General features: G+C 47.6%; 1 protein-coding gene across 7 annotated transcripts in view; it reads left to right on the top strand.

The window, feature by feature from the left end:
- The window catches only part of RALGAPA2 (Ral GTPase activating protein catalytic subunit alpha 2), a 312,686-nt gene extending 294,116 nt beyond the window's left edge, over window positions 1–18,570 (top strand). For all 7 annotated transcript variants that reach the window (XM_027069474.2, XM_053200306.1, XM_027069476.2 and 4 more), the window contains 2 exons: window positions 14,933–14,972; window positions 18,034–18,570. In XM_027069474.2, the coding sequence (XP_026925275.1) occupies window positions 14,933–14,937 (5 nt within the window). In that variant the 3' untranslated portion in view covers window positions 14,938–14,972; window positions 18,034–18,570. The remainder of the gene's footprint in view (window positions 1–14,932; window positions 14,973–18,033) is intronic.
- The last annotated feature ends 397 nt before the right edge of the window (window positions 18,571–18,967 follow it).

Genomic DNA, 18,967 nt, shown 5'->3' with positions numbered 1-18,967 from the left:
AGCAGCAGGCAGAAGGCCGGGGAGATAAGCAAGCTGGCCGAGGTGCTGGAGCCGGGCGATTTACATAATCACGCCTCTGCTTCCTGGTGAGGCGTCAAGAAACACAGGGATGGCCTCTATTGATCTTTGTTGAACTGGAATACTAAACAACATGAGAAAGCTTATAACTTAAAGCTTTGATTAATGTTTCCTACGTTAAAAAAAAAAAGTAGAACAGCTGTGAATTGAATTCTTTTATACCCTCTGCCAACATTCTATCTAAAACCAAAAAAAAAAAAAAAATCAGTTTCAAGGGAAATGGAGATTTCACACCACTCTGGCTAGAGGTTGAAAATCATTTCTAGTGTGTAGGTGAAAGAACATGAAGGATCTGTAGCAAAGCTAATTTTTTAAAGATCGCATTCAGCTCTTTTTCATCCTCATGAGGTCCTGGGACTTAGTTTTTCTGTGCAGGGTTTTGTGAGTTGTTGGGGTTTTTTTGTTTGTTTGTTTGTGTTTAACTCTTAAGAAAGGTTTTTATTTCTTATAATTAGAAGAAATGAAATAATAACTAGGTATTGACATTCCTTAACTCTTACATTCTTAAGGGTCTAGATTAAGATGTTCCTGAAACAAATATTAATGAGCTTTGTTTTCCATGCATACTTTAGCATCTATGTAAATTTGTTTGATCTTTTCCAAAAGTTCATAATTATTTAAATCCATCCAAATGAGCTAGTGTGTAGGTAATATCTTAAGTGAGTCTCCAGAAGTGATTTGGGTTTTTCAGGACCTGGTATTTGGAGGCAATGGCTAGCAGGCTTCTTCGAGAGCATCACGTTGCCAAGGTCACTTAGCAGATAAGGGTCTGACAGCTCATGAGTGGGCCCTGGGACCCATACAAAAGGAACATGAAACCAAACATGGGCTATCAAGACAAATGCTGTTTCTTCCTCCTTTCAAATTGTTTGCATCCACATTACATTTCATAATGTTTAGGGTTTAGAGCATTCCGTGTTGAATGATAAAATTTTTTTGTACACATATCACATCAGTCCATGAATGCAATTTTAAGTCTGGGCGGCATGTTCTCTGTCACCACTTTGCATATCTGCCCACACCAAAGATGAGGAAGGAACTGGAAAGGAACTTGATGCGAACTGAAATCTGGAGGCAGTGCAGTGAGGGCGGAGCATTTCCAGACCATAAATAGGCACATTTTCAAAAGCACATCCTCCGCTCTTCACATACCAGTTTTGCTTTTGAGGAATCCCTATCCCAGCCTATTACCACTTTTACAGATGAAAACATTTTTCATTTATTCGGTGTTTCCTATTTTCTCGGGACAAGTACAGTCAAACCCACATGAGCCAGCTAGCTTAAACTAAGAAACAGAGGTGAACTCTTCTCTTCCAAGCCTCAAGCCAACTGGAAAAATTGACCCTGAGCCGCTTAAGCCCCCACAGTGCACTTAGGACCCAATCAGACCGTCTGGGCCAGCAGTGCCATCAAAGCAGGGCCTTGGGCTCCTGCTCACATGCATATGCACAATCTGAGGAATTAGGGGCTCCCAGGTTTTCTTTGTATCCTCCATGCAAGGGGCTTTGTTGTTAATGCAGAGGCAGAGTAACCTGAACCCTGTATTCCTTCCACACTGTGTTTGTAGCAGCAAGCAGTCCCATTTCTAGAGGGAAGGCCTGTGATATCAGCCTTGGAGTCCTTTGCATAAGTAGGAAGTGTGCTCAGTGGGAGTGGCTTGTGCCCAAAGATGCTGCTGTTGGAAAATGCCTTCTCTTCAGACTCCCCCTGCCCCAGTGCTGTTCCTTGTCACCGGAGGCAGCTAGAGAGGTGCACACCGGCCAAGTAAATGTGTTTCTCTTCATGATTCACTGTCAACCACTGATGAGGATGTAGGGTCTTTAATTGTTAGCTAATAGGTGGGTGCTCCGCTTCTTAAAAAGAGGTTTAAAAAAGAAACTATTTTCCAAGTCAGAAAATGTTATTTTAAAACACCACCTACCACATACATATTCTGTCTACTACTTGTACTCATAATACCTAGTACATAATAAGTATTTGAGCTGCCTTTTTTTTAGCCCTGTAGTTTATGTTCCTTTTGATTCCTTCCTTATTGACCAGCAATTTCTGAAAGGTAGCCAGTGTTAAAATATTTGCTGCAGTTAACACACACACACACACACACACGTGTGTGTGTGTGTGTGTGTGTGTGTGTGTTTACATACATATATGTTTTATGCAGGTATACATACTCATTTAACACATACACACATTGGGGTGAGGGACTTGGCTTGTGTTTTCATGCATGTTCCTAAGGAAGGGGGGGCTGCAGAAAGGCCTTCAAAGGGTTAACTGGAATGGGCACCCTCGACTGCTGGGCGGGGCTGATGTAATCACTGCAGCTCACAGCCAAGTGCATCTGTTCACCATGAGGTCATTCTTCTGCATGCTAATGATTTGGAAAATCAAGTCTAATGTTTGACATTATCAGAAAGGATATAAATAGTATAAATCTTTACCTTTTGGAAGCTGGTCTTATACACAAGAAGAGAAAAAAGAAACTTTAGCTTGGACCTGAGATTTTGTTTTTTCCAAGAACTGCTTTAAAGGTTGTGTCTAGATCTTAAAACCTTGGAGGAATCCACTTGTGTCTGTTGATAAATGAATCCCCAAATCACTATTACAGTCACAGCTAGCAATTTGGTAGTGGAGGACTACAGGTATGTCTGATTTAATATCTGATTTTAAGAATTTCCAAGTGCCTTGGTTGGAACCTGATAAAGACTGAGTTTTTCGAAGAATGTCCCAAAACCAAGTTAAATGAGTTGTTCTCAGTATACACAAATCAACAGTGTTTGCTGAAGATGCCAACACTGTTTTTGGTTCCTTTCTACCTTAATATTCCTGTAGGAAACCAGCAGAGGGAGCACAAATCTTTGTTTATTTGTGAGCCCTACATAAACACATTTGATTCCTCCAAAATGTGGTCAGACATACTTTCACCTTTATGATAGGCTAGGTGGTAAAGGTTCCAGAATTTAGAGCAAGTGGGAGCAAACTCCTCATTCGGCTCCACCCGATTCTGTCATTCTTGATGTAGGTCATATTTGGAGCTTAACCCAGATTAGTCTGAGTCGGTCTTAGGAGGTTACCACCACCATTCCTATTCACAAAACCGTAAGCTTTCAGCGGTCACGCTCAGGAAGTGTACATGTGCCCTCTTGGAGAGGATTATTGTGCTCACCTACCTAATATAAAAGACTTTTGTAATTTTCTTCTACAACAAAATCAAATTAAGTTCATAGAACCTATCAGAAGACTCTGCCTGGTGTCACTGGATCATTCCGGTGACCCTCATAAGACTGCAGGTGTATTGGTCCCAAAGTGAAGCTGGCAAGTGGATGCTACACAACTACTTTTGTAACTCATCAGCCTTTACCTAGAGGAGTTCACCGGCTGGACCCCCGAACCATACACAGTGGCTACATGTGCCAGGATGTTTCAGGCTTGCCATTCTGCACACAGATCCCCCACATGACCAGTTTCCTGGCAGTTAGCAATCAGGCTGATCCCCAGAAACTGCACAAGGGAGACTCTAACTGTAACCCCCCAAAAGATGACAGATTTTCCCCATTCATTGAGGGTGGTCATGTTACCAATTCACTCAGCCTCTCTCTCTCTCCCTCTCTCTCTCTCTCCCACCCTCCTCCCCCACACTCCTCTCTCCTCTCCTTCCTCCATTCCTCCCTCCATGTTAAAGTGTTCTTCATAAGGTTTCTATTGATAACATTTCTTATGTGTTCACCTTCCTATTAAATTTGCTGAAACCAGCAAAGAACACTGGAGAACATGGAACTAGAAGAAGCTTCAGGGGATATGAAGCCTAACTGCTTCACATCAATTTTGAGTAAGCTGAAGACCAAGCTATAAAGGGACAACCAAAAGGCCATGGGCAATTTGGCAGTGGGGTCCTCACCCCTCATTCCACACTTTCTTTTCTTCCCAAAGTGGAGTCCAGTTTTAGTGACATCATCCAAGACTCAGATGGTTACCACCATCCCCTACTTGGTAAGCTGTCACCAAATGCTGGCTGTCAGTTATATTGGTCACAGAATTCCTAACCAGGCAGTTATAAGAGTTTGTCAGTCTACAAACTCCTCCTCCCTGAGGAGGAGAGAAGCAAATACTATCTTAATGTTTTTCAAACACAGCCTGTTCAGGAAAGCTGTACCTTCCTCATTGCTCTTCAGAAAGTCTTCAGGAGACAAGAATGAAATTTAGGGAAGTGATAGTGCTGGAAACATAAGCCACAGAAACTCAGGTTATGGTTGTTCTGATGACAGTCAATCACTTCGCTGGCCAGCACACCCACATAATTGTGACAGTGTATAAGGCAGCCTCGTAGTTGTGGCTGCAGAATCCTTTAAGGAGCCCTCTCACTCCTGCTTCTAACCAACCACATTGAACAGAGGAGGGAACTGAAGCCCAGAATATACTCTGACTTCATGGAGTGAGCAAACATGCATTAGAGGCTCCCACGTGCCCTGGATAAGTCAGGTCCCAAGGGTTCAGGCAGGCCATCCCAACACTTGGAGGGGCCTCTGACATTCTGGGGGTGAGAGGAACACGGCCAGGACCCAGGCCCAGAGCCTATGTACCCACACGCTGCTGCTGAACCCTAGAATAAAGACAGATGGCAGTGCCCATCAGCAAACCTTTGACCCTTCATACCCCATTGCCAGGATTAATGGATCTTCCTCCGTCAGTACTTAACACAGCCCAGGCTTGCCTTCTTTTGCTCTTTCTTGCATACAGTCATCCTAATCATTTCAACTCCACTGTTTTCCTGTCCTCCTGGCTCAACACAGGCCAGAACCTTCCACTGACACCAGCCTCCCCAGCTTCCTTGGAGGCTCTTTGCAGGGAGGATGGATTCCCTTGAGTGGGCTAGTGTCTTCTGCGTTCCAGTGTGTGGCCACAGCCATGTTACCTGTGGTTCTACAGCTTAGTCTGATTCTGTAAAATGGGTCTAATAAGAAACTTCCTTAAGGGTATTCATAAGGATTCAGCAAGTTAATATGTGTAAAGAGATGAGCACAGTGCCTGGCACATAGAGAACCCTCAGCAGGTGTTTACTGGGCTATCATGCTCACCCACCCTGTCTGTCCATGTTTTTCCTCACTCCATCTTATGCAAACCTCCTCCTCTTCCAGCCCATCTTCCTTTTGTCATCCTCTTGGAACATGCACCTCCCAATTCTTCCTTTCTCATCCTGGAATATACCACTGCCTACCCATTTACCTGTCTGCTGGAAGGGGAGTGCAGGCCAGGGACCACAGTTGTGGAAATGCTATCCTGGCGCCCTCCGTGGGGATAGTCCCATAAATCAAAGCCATGGCTGCTGGCTTTTTATTAATGTTAGTTAAAGATCTGGAAGAAAGCTCAGAACTCCAATAAAATCATCCAGAATTTTCCCTTAAAGACAAGTTCTGTTAGGTCATTGTCTATTCAAGAACTCAGGCCACCCCCACTCAGCAACCTCAGCACGTTTGGCTGTAGCCAACCGGGTGCTGCCGCATGGCCTACAAAGAGCTAATTGCCCCACACAGAGTTTCTATCCCAGCAGTCCCACCCAGAGCCAGCCTGAATCTTCCTTTACACATAACCAGCTCAATTCTGACCCCTTTCATATGACATATTTTTTAAAACTTACAATGTATTCTTCTTGCAAAGATGACGAAGCATCCATTGGGTTTCCTTAAACCACCCATAATGCCATCACCCACACCCAGTAATGCTGGCCCCAGCTTGTGATTCACCTGCGAATCCCTATGTATTCTTATGCTGTATCCCTCCTCTAGAGATGTGCATATGTTGATCTGGGGTGTGGCCTGGGCATGAGGATTTTCTTTTAAAAACTCCTGAGGGCAGAGCACCTGGGTGGTTCAGTAGGTTGAGCTTCCATCTTCAGCTCAGGTCATGATCTCCAGGTTCGTGAGTTCGAGCCCCATGTCAGGCTCAGTGCTAACAGCTCAGAACCTGGAGCCTGCTTCAGATTCTGTGTCTCCCTCTCTCTCTGTCCCTCGCCCCTTGCACTCTGTCTCTCTCAAAAATAAATAAACATTTGAAAAAAAACTCCTGAGGGCATTTTATTATGCAGGCAGGACTGAGAACCACTGTCAAGGCATCTTTGTAATGCTTGGATCCTCATTTTAATGTGCCATTTAATTTGTCATTACTTCTATCTTGGTTTTTCTTAGCCTATGTAAGTCATGTGTGTGTGTGCGTGTGTGTGCACACGTATTCTATCTATAATGGGCAGTAAATTCTTTAGAGAATGACACATGTAATTTCTTTCTTAAAACATATGCAGCAGGAATAAAATAGAAATGTGGACAGAATAATTCAGGCCTGTTGCTTGAAGTGGCATAGGTGTCTTGAGGCCACAGACGTGTGTTGGGCCTGAGACAGATGCAGGGCAGACTCCTGTGATTGTTCAGCTGTCCCCTCTCTCCCTGGTCTCCTAGTGAAAGTGGACCAGTGATAAGCAATATGACCAAAACCTGGTGTGAAAAAGGCAGGGGAAGCCACAGGGCCTAGGTACTCCACAGACCAGATAATGTGGTTTGAATAACTGATATGTGATTTGGCATCCTTTCCTAAATGGTATTGTAGATTTTTAAGAGAATTCTTGATAGCCCTGTTTAGCACCAGATTTTGCTTCATGCTTATTCATCTCTTTTTCCTCTTAAAATGCTTTTGTTGTCCTCAGTGTCAGCTCCGGGAGGGGAAAGAAAGAGATGAGACAAACATTTGTTCCATTTGATCCAGTAGACCACAGTGGTGCTACCTGTCAAATGTTGCCATCTCCAAATTCACCCTGCCCCTCCCTCCAGGGCTGTGCTAAGCATCTTAAGGGAACACAAAGACTCTGGAAGCTTCATTTTCCATGTCTTTCCTACCCTTCTGGAGCTTGCAGTCTTGTTAGGGAAGAGCAGATATTCAGGAACCACTAAAAAATGGCTACTTATGAATAAGCCCAGATTAGTTGCTTCTGAACTATAATCACATATCAAAAAGATACAGTGAGAGAGAGAGACAGACAGAGGAGAGAGAGAGAAAGAGAGAGAAAGAGATACAGTGAGCCAAAGGTGTGGGTCTGTTGGGTTGAGATTTTCCTGAAGTGGGCTGTGCCATCTACCTTGTGAGCCTGGAAGAGAATGGAAACTTACCTAACATGTATTAGATACACTACTAAGTCCCTCACCAGTCATTTAAGAAAATTTTTTTCATGTTTATTTTTGAGGGGGTGGGGAGAGAGAGGGCGTGTGAGTGCACACATGCACACGAGTGGGGGACAGACAGAGAGAGGGAGACAGAGAATCAGAAGCAGGCTCTGTGCTGACAGCAGAGAGCCCGACACAGGGCTCAAACCCACGAACCTGTGAGATCATGACCTGCACCAAAATCAGATGCTTAACCTACTGAGCTACCCAGGCACCTCTCCCACCAGTCAATTTTTAACTTCCCCACGTTGGCTAAAAATTGAGATGTATGACAACTGGAAGGCCATGGACAAGAAGAATAAAATAGGGGACAGGCAACATGGGAAGAACACAGAGGAAGAAATGACTCCTTCCAGAGCCAGCGTGGGGAACCACCACCCCGGCCGTGAGGCTGGTGCTGAGGTTAGGGGATGTTCACAGATTCCCAGAAAAAGAAGGGACCCAAGAGTATTCATTCTAAAGTACTGCCATCACATTTAAATTGTTCCTTTGGAAGAACTTGAAGATGCTGGTTTTTCTGTGAGCTGTCTTGACTTTAGTTCTGATTTTGCAGCCTTCACAGGGTTTTAAATGCAAGTGGCATCTTCCTCCCTGCCTAACTGTTAATTACAGTTCCCGTGACACTTTTGCAGTTGCCAAGAGATGGCCGGCAGGTACCAAGAATTTTTCTCAGAGGCAATTTTTGGAAATGACTCTTAATTAAAGCTCATTTGAAGTAACATTGAGGATTTGTTTCGGAAGAACCTGGAGCTTCTGACACCCCATGTTCACATTGGGATGTGAACTGCAACTGTGACCATAGTGTTCTCCTGGTTCTAGAGGGTGGAGCATGTGCAAACCACAGCCATTAAGGTGGGCTCCTGAAGACCCCATGACCTTGCTTAAGTTTCTAGCAACAACCAAGCCAAAGCAGAGGCTGAATGGAAGCTCTCTTACTAGCATTTAAGTCTGCTGACAGAAAATAGAATATTACATTGTCTCCTTTTCCAGAAGTATATATGCTGATAACCAGGAGGTAAACCTCTACATAGCATAATAAAGAGAAAAGCTGGTTACTTTTCTCTAGTTAACCTACAAAGGCCCTCAAAAGGCTGGGGGGTAAAAATCCCTAAAAAAAAAAAAAAAAAAGGGAAACATGCCAGTCAACTTTGTAAAAAACAAACAAACAAAACTACCCCACCATAATGTATTTACATCATTCACTGGCCAAAATTCATTTCTCAGCACAGAGGAAACCTAATAGCATCTCTGTAGAGTGTACAGAGAGAAAGAACAGGCAAAACCCTATTTTTTGACCACTTCAGGAATATGAGACAATGAAATCCCAGATGCATAGAGGACACATTCTACCAGCCTGTGTCCCCACACCAGGCCCCTCCCACCTCCCCCTGCAGTGCTGAGCCCTTACCTGTGGTGGGGTCCTCAGCCTACTCGGTCACCCAGCCTGTCTCTTCTATCAAGCAGGGTCGACTGATCTTGAGATTGCCCAAGGGTGAGGACAGCTGCTGTGGGTCTTCCAGGACTCAGGAGGCAGGGTCCTGCTCCCCCCGCCCTGATCCCAGGCAAAACCAAGGAGTGCAGGTTCCCTTGCCATTGCTGCTGAAGTATGTTTGGCAGACCCTGCAGCTGGTTCGTGTCCCAGAGCCTGTGCGTGGTAGTTAGGGAAACCCTGTTCCCTAGCTCTGTCCCCAGGGCTCAGGGAAGCAGCTAGAGGAACAGCCTGACTGTTACAGCAGAGCCCTCTGTAACACCTGGGAGAGCGGCTTTCCAAGTCCAGGCCCTCCTGACCAGGGGATGTGAACCAACCCAAGAACATCAGGGCGAGAGTCCCAGAGGGAAGGGATGACCACAGAAGAAGCCAGAAACGAGACTCTGCAGGCCGCTAGGCTGCCTCTGTTCTTTATTCCAATTCCCTAAAACTGGTGACTTTGCTAGAGGCCATATTTATATATTAAAGCTCAGTCCAGCTTGGGCCCTGGGGACAGACCTTTGGTACAGCCCAAGTGGATGGGAACTGTGGCTTCACTTCTAAGATCATCACAGAAGCTCCCTGAGGGTCAGGGCTTCACACATTCCTTCCATGAATATTTACTGTGCACTAGTATGGAAGGTACAGAAATGGGCAGAACAGCAACCACACCCTCCATGAGGCCCATCTTGTAGTTTTTTTAATGTTTACTTATTTTGAGGGGGTGGGGAGCAGAGACAGAGAGAGAGAGAGCAGGTGCTGTGCTGGCCGCCAGCGCAGAGCCCAGTGCAGGGCTTGAACTCGCAAACCATGAGATCATGACCTGAGCTGAAACTAAGAGTCAGACGCTTAACTGACTGATCACCAAGGCATCCCTGAAGTTTATCTTTTAGATGGGTGAGAAAGATGCTGGCTTCTCAGAAGCTGAGGGGTGCCAAGAAAAAAAAAAAAGCAGCAGGGAAGGAGGACCAGGAGTGCACCTGAGAAGCATCACTGGGGTGATAGCCTCTTCGACATGGGATGTGGGGAAGGCCTCACTAAGAAAACATTTGAGGAGAGGCTTGAAGGAGGTAAGGGAGCAAGCCATTTAGAGTCTGGGGGAAGAGCACTCCAGGCAGAGGAAACAGCAAGTGCAAAGGCCCTGAGGCAGGCATTTCCTGGTATGTTTGAGGAACAGTGAAGGGCCCATCGTGGTTAGAGCAAAGCAAGCAAGGAGGTGAGGAGGAGGAGGAAGATCAGAACAGCCTCACAGACCTAGGGAAAGACTTTGGCTGTTACACTAGTGAGCAGGGCAGCTCCTGGAGGGTGTTAAGCAGTGGGGTGACACGATACAATTCTTGATTAAAAAGATCACTGACTTCTATGGGGAGGATATTCTAGGGGAGGGGCAGCAGGGATAGTTAGATAATAGATAATATTTCATTCCCTACATATTCCCACCACCTGCCACACAGCAGGCATAGAAGACATGTTGACTAATGAATAAATGTTGTACTAATCGAAGAGATGCTCCCCCTGAACGTTCTCCATGGGACCGCTAGAGGGGCCTACCCGTCCCCTCCCCCTAGTGACTCCCATATCCCTAGTGCCACAGAACACAGCCCCTTACTGGGACTATACAGGTGAGGGGAGCATGGTGACACCCACCTCTTTGGGTCTGCATGGTGGGAGGAAGAAGGTAAAAAGGAGATGGGCAGAACTTTGACTTGCAGTCAGGTCAAGACCTGCTTAAGACAACCCCCCAACCAGACTCACACCAGAATCCAGTGGTCAGGAACCTGTGGGCTGGTGTGAAGAATCATGGGAGATAACTCCCTGATACACAGAACATTGTTTGAAGAGATGTAAAATGACAGTAGTGATCCAGAAGAGCTAGGATATGAGGGTAAGTTTCTTTGGCATTGTTTTGTTCTTAGAAAAATAGTCTCAGGGCACTTGGTGGCTCAGTCAGTTAAGCGTCCAGCTGCAGCTCAGGTCATGTACTCATGGCCCATGGGTTACAGCCCTGCATCAGGTTCTGTGCTGAGAGCTCAGAGCCTAGAGCCTGCTTTGGAATCTGTCTCCTTCTGTCTCTACCCCTCCCCTGCTTGTGCTCTGTCTACTCTCTCAAAAATAAACCTTAAAAAATTTTTTTAATAATAATGTATATAATTTGATGTTTTTAGTACATTCGCAAGGTTGTGCAACCATCACCTCAAACCTAATGTTAGAACTTTTTAATTCATCCTAAAACAGAGAGAAAAACCCATGTACCCATTAAGCTGTCAGTCCCCACTCCCCCTACCCTACGTCTAGCCCATGGCAACCTCTAGTCTACTTTCTGTCTCTATGGATCTGCCCATTCCAGACATTTTGTATAAATGGAATCATACAGTACATGGTCTTTGATGACTGGCTTCTTTCATTCAGCATGGTCTCAGGTTCATCCATGTTGTAGCCTATGTCAGTATTTCTCTTCTTTTATTGCCAAATATGTATTCCATTGTCATGGTAGGCCATGTTTTGGTTGTCCGTTCATCAGTTGGTGGACATTTGGGCTATTTCTGCTTTTTGGCTATATTAGGAATATTGCTGCTATCAACATTCCTGAGCTGTTTTGCTATTTCGAGATATGAATTCAGTCTGGTAAGATGAACAGCCCTGCCATGGCTAAGATGTAACTGAGATCTTAGTATTCACATTCTGTGAGAAAGCAAGAGGGTCTAGACACCGCTGTCTCCGCGAGGGCCTGACAAGAAAAGTTCAAACCAAGATACTAATCTTCAATTTATAGTTTAGTTAAATTCAGCCATAGGTCCATATAAGTATATTATAGCTGTGGAAGGGAAAGAGAAGAATGCCAGAATGAGCCTTCCACCCACTTGCCTAGCCCCCTGCACAGGTGCGTATGCTCGTGCAGGCACACAATCCACACGATGCCTGCCTTCCTTTTGGTCCAGCTGTCCCAGCTTTCTGATTCAGAACCAGAGTCGATGGGCGAGACCAACGACCAAAAAAAGGAAGCCCAGTATCAGGGCCAGCGCCAGGGCACAGCCACTGCTGCTGGGTTGGAAATACTGGGAGCCATCCTTGGGCCATTTGGAAATGTTAATTAGGCTGGCTGATTCCCACTGGTCTTGAGTTGCCAGTGTTGAGTTGAGCGTGTAGGCTTACCCCATCCATGGCTGCACCTGTTCCCTTCCTCAGAGCCGTTCCAAGGGGTCTGAATAGCTCAGACCGCTCTCTGATCTCCGGCTCTGTCCGCCTTCCTGCTGGGAGGATATTTAGCGCTCGCCTGAAGCTGGAACCGTGGTCCACTGTTTCTCTCCCTCAGCCATGCCAGCTCTCAAAATCATTCCCTTCCCTAATTATCTTGAACCAGTTAATCATTTTCCACACTGACTGTTCAGTAACAAGGACCCAGGGAGAAGCAGCCACTTTTCTTGTCTGACCCTGCCCAGTGTTATCCCAGGTGGCAGTCCCGGATGGCAGCCTTTCCTCAGAGATAAGAAGCTCCGTTCAAATCCTTGCTCTTCTGCTATCCCAGCAAGTCCCACCAGAGAACACATGCCACAAAAAGACCCACCAGTTCTTGAAAAGCCTCCGCTAGGCAGAGCTGTGGGGAACACAGCAGATCTCTGATCAAGACTATTGTGTCCTGTGTTTTATGAAATCCTTGTTGATATCCAGAGTATCCAAGAAGCTGCATGAGGCCCAAGAAATAAGACATCTTTCTCTAAAAGTGACTTCTGGGTTCTCTGGGCTCCAGCTCTGTGTCTGAGCCGCTGAATGGCTACAGTTTAGCCCTTGGTGTCGGGCTGATGTGTGGAGGGCTCTCTCCAGAGGGGTCCCACCCCGCTGCTCTTAGAAGTCTAAATGCTACTCCCGAGTCCCAACACATACAAGAAAACTTTGAATCTGATGCACATATTAACCCTATCACCCAATGTGGCTCAATGTCTTTTTCACTATGACCCCACTATGGAGGTTCCCAAGACATTTGGATTTCCTAATTGGTCTCCTCCCCCACCGAAACACTCCACAAATACTGTATATTTGTTTATTTACCATTCTGGTATCTGGGCTTTCTTCATAGAAAAAATATGGTATTTTTGCCCCCCAATTAGAATGCATGCCATAGGTCCTCCACCAAAGCTTCCCACAGGCAGGAGCTTCATCTGCTCTGTTCATGCCTATAACCAAGAGCCTGGAACAGAACCTGGCACATCTCAGGTGCTGAACTGATGAAAAGATGAAATAATTATGCTCTGTGTCTCTTCCCAACACCCCTAAGCATGACATGCCTCCTGTCCTCCAAGCACTGTGCTCTCTTCTGGTGCCTTCCAGCGCTGCCCAGGCTAGTTGGTGTCTCACACTCACCCCCAGGGATATATCAGGAAGCTGACAGCCTACTCCTGTGTTCCATGTGTGGGCCCCCACCCTTTGGTAGCACTGCCTGTGTGTCAAGGGCAAGTGACATTTGAGCCCCATGGAATAATTAAGGCAGCCCCCAACTGTCTCTGTCTTTGCATCTCCTTAACTCACCCATGGACTGGCAGTCACTGAGACATTCTGTTTGGTCCAGCACACCACACCAGGCTGCATCTGGGGACACACTGGGGAGAGGAGCAAACCAGTCCTCATCAGCAATTACAAACAAGTCTTCCATTGTTAGCTGCGCCATCTGTTTTCTTGGTACGCCCAGCATAACCAGGGCTGAAGGGCTGCAGGGGAGGGAGACCAAGGAGCCCCTTCATGAAGAGACCCCATTTGCTCATCCTGGAAAGAGTAGGTAGCATGGTACCCTGAAAAGCTGGGCCTCCCCAACTCAAGGAAGACACCCGCTGAGAGACATTGTACATATGCCATCTTCCATGAGAAGAAATGGGGTGCCACAGCACAATGCATGGGGAGAAAACAGGAAATCTAGATAATCCTATTATCGAGGATCCATGGAAAACATTCTAGTCTGTTACCAACAATCAACACAGTCACAAGAGTCTCCTGTGCCCTAGAGCACAGGCAGTGTATAGAGAATGAGCAAGTAACAGTGGTTGAAAATCAAATAAGACTTATCATCCACAATCAGTTATTTATCCTGAAATTCTAAACCCCAAGTAATTTTGCCAGGGTGGGAATATTTTCAATAGATCATAGAAAGTGCACATTTCTTCTGGAGAGCCCCACCTAAGAGTATGTCATTGGTTCTTCTGATGGCCTTCTGAACCACCGACTTAGAAACTGGCCCTGGTCACTGTGCCAACCTTGGCAAGGGGCTCAGCAGACAATCCAAGTTTATGACTGTGGCCGTGCAGACAACGGGCCGTGTCACTGATGAATGTCCTTTGTCCAGATTTAATGGTGGCCGAGTGACACTGAATTCAGGATTGCTGTGGGGGTTGGGGTGAGGAGGTATGCCTGGTACAAAACGAGGCTGACAATTTGCTGAGAGAAACCCACAGAGGAAATTGGATGTCTGTGGGAGGGATGGGGGCGAGGCAGGGGGGGCGGGGATTGAGAAAACCTGTCACAAAGTACGGTGATACTCAGATCGTCTCTCGGGGTCAGCATGACTGCTGAGATCCTCCAGCTTCGTGAGTGAGGGTGAGCTTACAGTCCCATTTCAACTCTGTGGGGTCCCCTTCCCTGCTGCCCTCCGCACAGCATGCTGCGTGCTTCCTCCCTGGGTACCATCGTATCGCAGGTGACACTAGGACTGAGTTCACACACTGTACACTCAGAAACCAGTGACATGAAACTAAGAGGCATGTAAACTTGCATATGCTTAGAGGCTGCCAATTCTTTTTTCAGGTCATCCATTGAATTCCAAATGCTCATCTTGAAAATTAATACCTTTGACTATATGTTAGACCAAATCTGTCAGCAGATACAGGGCAACAGGAAAAGAAACACGGTGGTCAGTGTTGCTCTGCGTCTGTAGAGCTCCCAACAGCGTCTACACAACACATGCTAGGAGCACCACTGTCTCTTTCATTTCACATTTATAAATGTGACCGCAGCTAGAACTCTGTCCTGCCAAGTAGAATTTTTAGTGAATTTCCAATTGGTAATGATCTCCAAGGCGGTGACAACACTCAGGCAGCACAGGAATAAATGTCTTATTAGCACTGCGTTCATTATCAAGTTGTGCTACGGGTGTGCTGGGCTTGTGTTCATTTGATTTTATGTTCTTTCCCTTCAGATTAAAATACGTAAAGGTCTCATTGCCATGTTTGAGCAAGGTAAGACTGACGCTTTGGATTTGCCCAACGTCCCTGCTTTTGGGGAGGGGGGTTGTAAATTCACCAACCAGCCTCCTTCTGTGGCTAACACCGCACTGAAATGCCCCTCTAGTTCCTGCTGTCCCCATCTCCCCTCCCGAGGGGCCCTGCCCACACTCGTGCCCCTGCATGTCTGTGCTGCCCGGGGAAACCCAGACTCGCCTTTCTTCTGCCCGTGCACTCTGGGCGGAATCCGACACCAACACCTGCCATCCTAGAACATGTCTTTGTCGCCCGCCCTTTTGTGTGAAGGGCCACAGGGAGCCAGTGGACCCGGGGCCGCCCCCTTTTTTGTTGCCCAAGCCAGGAGGAGCAGGATCTTGAGATGGGCCGATAAGATGTGGCACGTGCTGGGCCGGCCTTTGACCGCTCGCCTTAACGGGCGCCTCCAAGGCCTCGGTGCGGGGAGGGCAGGTCGTCCGGGTGGGGGGGGACTGCTGAATGGAACAGCTGGGGGAGGAAGAACAGACAAAAGCTGGGGGAGCACAGAGGGTGAGGAACCCGGGGATGGGCTGCAGTTTAGGACCCAGAGGGCAGGCTGGCTGCAGCAGGTGTGACCTCTGTAGGCCTCTCCTTTCTGCCCTGGCTCTGGGGCCCAGGCCCTGCCCCGTGCCACCTGTGGCAGTGCCGGCTGGGGGTGGCCCAGGCTGCACCGACTCATGGGCTCACAGGTGGAAGGGACACCAGATGGTGACGATGCTAACAGTAATAATACCGGAGGACACCAGCGAGCTGTCATTTATTAACCATATTGCCACAGTGGAACGCATGACATAGATGCCCGTCACCATCTTGGGAAAAATGCAGGTGGAATGTTAGCCTCGAGACTTCTGGATTTATCCAAAACATCATCCTCCTCCACCTGCAGGCCAGACCCTCCGACCCAGCTACCCTTTCTTTCTCCCTCTGCCACAGCTTTGGCCCAGTCCCAGAACTGTTCCAAATGGGGCCTAGTTCCTTGAGCCCCCAGAGGCGACAAGCCCCACACACCCGGGTGCTCTTACTGGGTGGGGCAGAGAGGGGCTGTACAGTCCTGTCCTACAGAAGTCTTTATTTCTGGGACCCCATATCCCTGGGGATCTTCCTGCTCCTGCCACAGAACGGTGACATGGGGCTCAAGTGTTCTTTGAACAGACCCTCAGCTTCCAGCAAGAGGAAGAGGCCAACTGAGTGGAGCGGCTGCCGGCAGCTTGCGAGTGGAACCACCCCCCTTTGTGGTCTGCCAGCTCATTCCCCAGCTGCCGCCTCCCCGTCAGTTACGGGGTGCAGTGGGCACTGCAGGAGCCATCACGGGCTGGGGGTATGCCAGGAGGAAGTCGGGGACTGGAGGAATGCAGGGGGCACTGCCATGCAGGTTGCAGCTGTTGGGGGGGGGGGCTTCCCTGCACCCCCAGCAGTTGGGGCCACTGCTTTCAAATGCACGGGGGCCGCTTTGCCCCAGAGCTTCATGCGGCTCCTCAGAGCCCACCTGCCTGGGGTCCCTCTGTCTGCCTGCCATCCTGCCCAGCCTCTGGAATGCAGCATGCACCCCCCTCTCCCTCCTTGCCCCCCAGCTAGAGGGGTTCAGTGTTTCCTTTCTAATCCAGAACTGCTCTTTCACTTAATAGCTTATCTTCAAGCATCATTTTATCTCTTTCATTCACTTGCTTTTTATGTTTTTCTTTCTCTCTCCCAATTGATCTGATTAGAATACTGGGTAGTGGTTCCTAGTGACTAATGTGAAATCTTAGACAATTTGAAGTGAAGGTATTTCAAAACAGAATGTTATCTAGGATTGAATTGGGTTTGTTCACCCCCATATCCAGCTCCAAGGGGACAGGGAGAGACCTTTTACCAATGCCATCTCTGCCATGGAGGGCAATATAGCTGGGCTGCCTTTGTCAAAAGTAGCCTGTTTTTAAAGATGAGACTAGCATGAGAGAGCTGCAGGACATTTCCTGTCTCTGCCCAGCCTTACAGCGACCAGCAGGGAGGAGGGACGGTAAAGCCCCCCAGTGCTGGCATTGGGAACACACCGGAGAAAGCTATCTTCTCAGGTCCATGCATGTTTGTTGAGCACTGATTTCAGAGGCTTTTCCTAGAAGCAATAGGTAAGGTCAGAAAACGAGAAAAGATGTTGTCTGTGAATAAGACAACTTACATAAATTAATTTCCCATGCCAATAATAATAAAAATTTCAAAGACCAAACCCCTGGAAGTGGAGCATGCCAGAAGGAGGATAGGAAGCCTGCTTCTGAGGTTTGTTCGAAGCCTGGAAGCTTGGGGTATAATAGAACAGGGCTTAAAAATAGCTTACAGTGGGCAAGAGGGGTGATGAAAGATCCTCTCCCTCACAGAACTGCCCCAGGGGAGGGCAGGCCTTGGCAGCAACAGTGGCTGGGTATTGCAGCAGGCATTCCTGGATTCCTCTGAGCACGCTCGCAACCACCCGGGAGAGGGGAAGAGAGGTGCAGATTCACAGGCTTTGAGTTTACTCCTTTTCCCTCCAGTGCTAAACAGCACTATGCTTGTCTGGACTCATTCACACAAGCAACCTAGTCCTAACCTCTCCCCCAGACCCTTTGGGGAATAATCGAGTTGTAACTAATCGGGTGAAATATCAATATGTAAATACACATAAATAATAACTAGGGCAGGGATCCCCAAAGCTGTCCATCAAGTTTTACTTGCTTCTTCATTGACTCTGGGCCATGCTACTGTTTCATTGGCTCCTCTTTGTTTTACTGCAGTCAGATGCCTTTTCTCTTCACTCTTTACATGTGGATTGGACAGTGAGGCCAAGTGAAATCTGAAAAGATTCATAGCTCGTTTTATGCTTCAGGGAAGTCCACAGCAAAGACCCGGAGGAAAGACATTCACGTGTTGATTCGTTCAGCAAACATCTCTGCACTGGTGACATAGGGAGGTCATCAGAACCCCTTTCTGGGAACGTGGTTCCATGTGTTCTGAGTGCCACAAGTCTTTTCATGAATCTGTGCCCACAAGGGCGCTGTGACTTGGCCTCTCTCTGCTTTCTTTGCAGGGCCCTGGCCACCAGCCCTAGTGCCTACCTCACGGCGCCTTTTGGCAAGGAGAAGATGAATGAGACTTCCCTCTTTCCCGACCCCAGAACCACAAACTCAGAGACTCCAGGAAACATCACTGCTCTGCTAGTGCCCTCCACACATCTTCCCATTGACGGACTTCCAAAGTTGAAGGCGAACCCCCCAAGATGTTGAGGGTTGGACTTTCTCACTCGGCTGTGTCATCTTGCTCTAGGACCTCACGAAACTTGGGCTTCAAACAAGAAAAAGGGAAAGTCACCAACAACCAGAGACAAACCCATGCTTGTGGGCATTGGCGTGGCTGCTCCAGGGCAGGGACAGCAGGAGATGATGCTGGGTGTTCAGGGAAGGGGTGGGGGGTAGCTGGTTTCTGTACTCCGAGTTGTTTCCTCTCATTTATAAACCCAAGCATGATTCACAGAAGGGCCAGCAAAATAGCTGTCAAACAGGAATTTTTTCCACATTGATTTCGCTAGTGCTGATGTTAGGATTTATGGTTTACTCAAAAATTTCATCATCATGGAAATTGGCTTTCCCTAGGGTCTTTTGCCCAGGAGAAGTTTTATATGAGTCGCTGAGTGTTTTCCACCTGGTGCCTAATGCCCACTAACTGGGGAGAGGTTTTCCCAAGCATCCTCCTGGAGGTCCTCAGATGACTCTAGAAACAGGGTCCTGTCCCTGTGAAAGCTCCTTAAGGTCAGGAAGCTTCAAGGGCCCAGCTCAGGATAGCACTAAGTTGACACACAGGGAATGCACCCATGCGGGCACTCGACTGAGACGGGCACCCCCTACGATGTCCCTCTGCCTCCAGAAGCTTCGCCCTGCAGTTGTGCTCTCCTGCCTGCTGCTGAGAGAGAGCCATGGCACAATGGGTGCTCTACACATTTGGCTCCAAGGAAGGCATGTTGAGCC

The sequence above is a fragment of the Acinonyx jubatus genome, chromosome A3 (genome assembly GCF_027475565.1).
Source record: "Acinonyx jubatus isolate Ajub_Pintada_27869175 chromosome A3, VMU_Ajub_asm_v1.0, whole genome shotgun sequence".
Classification (NCBI taxonomy): domain Eukaryota; kingdom Metazoa; phylum Chordata; class Mammalia; order Carnivora; family Felidae; genus Acinonyx; species Acinonyx jubatus.
Note: the sequence above shows the minus strand (reverse complement) of the source record. Positions and strands in the feature narration are given on the sequence as shown.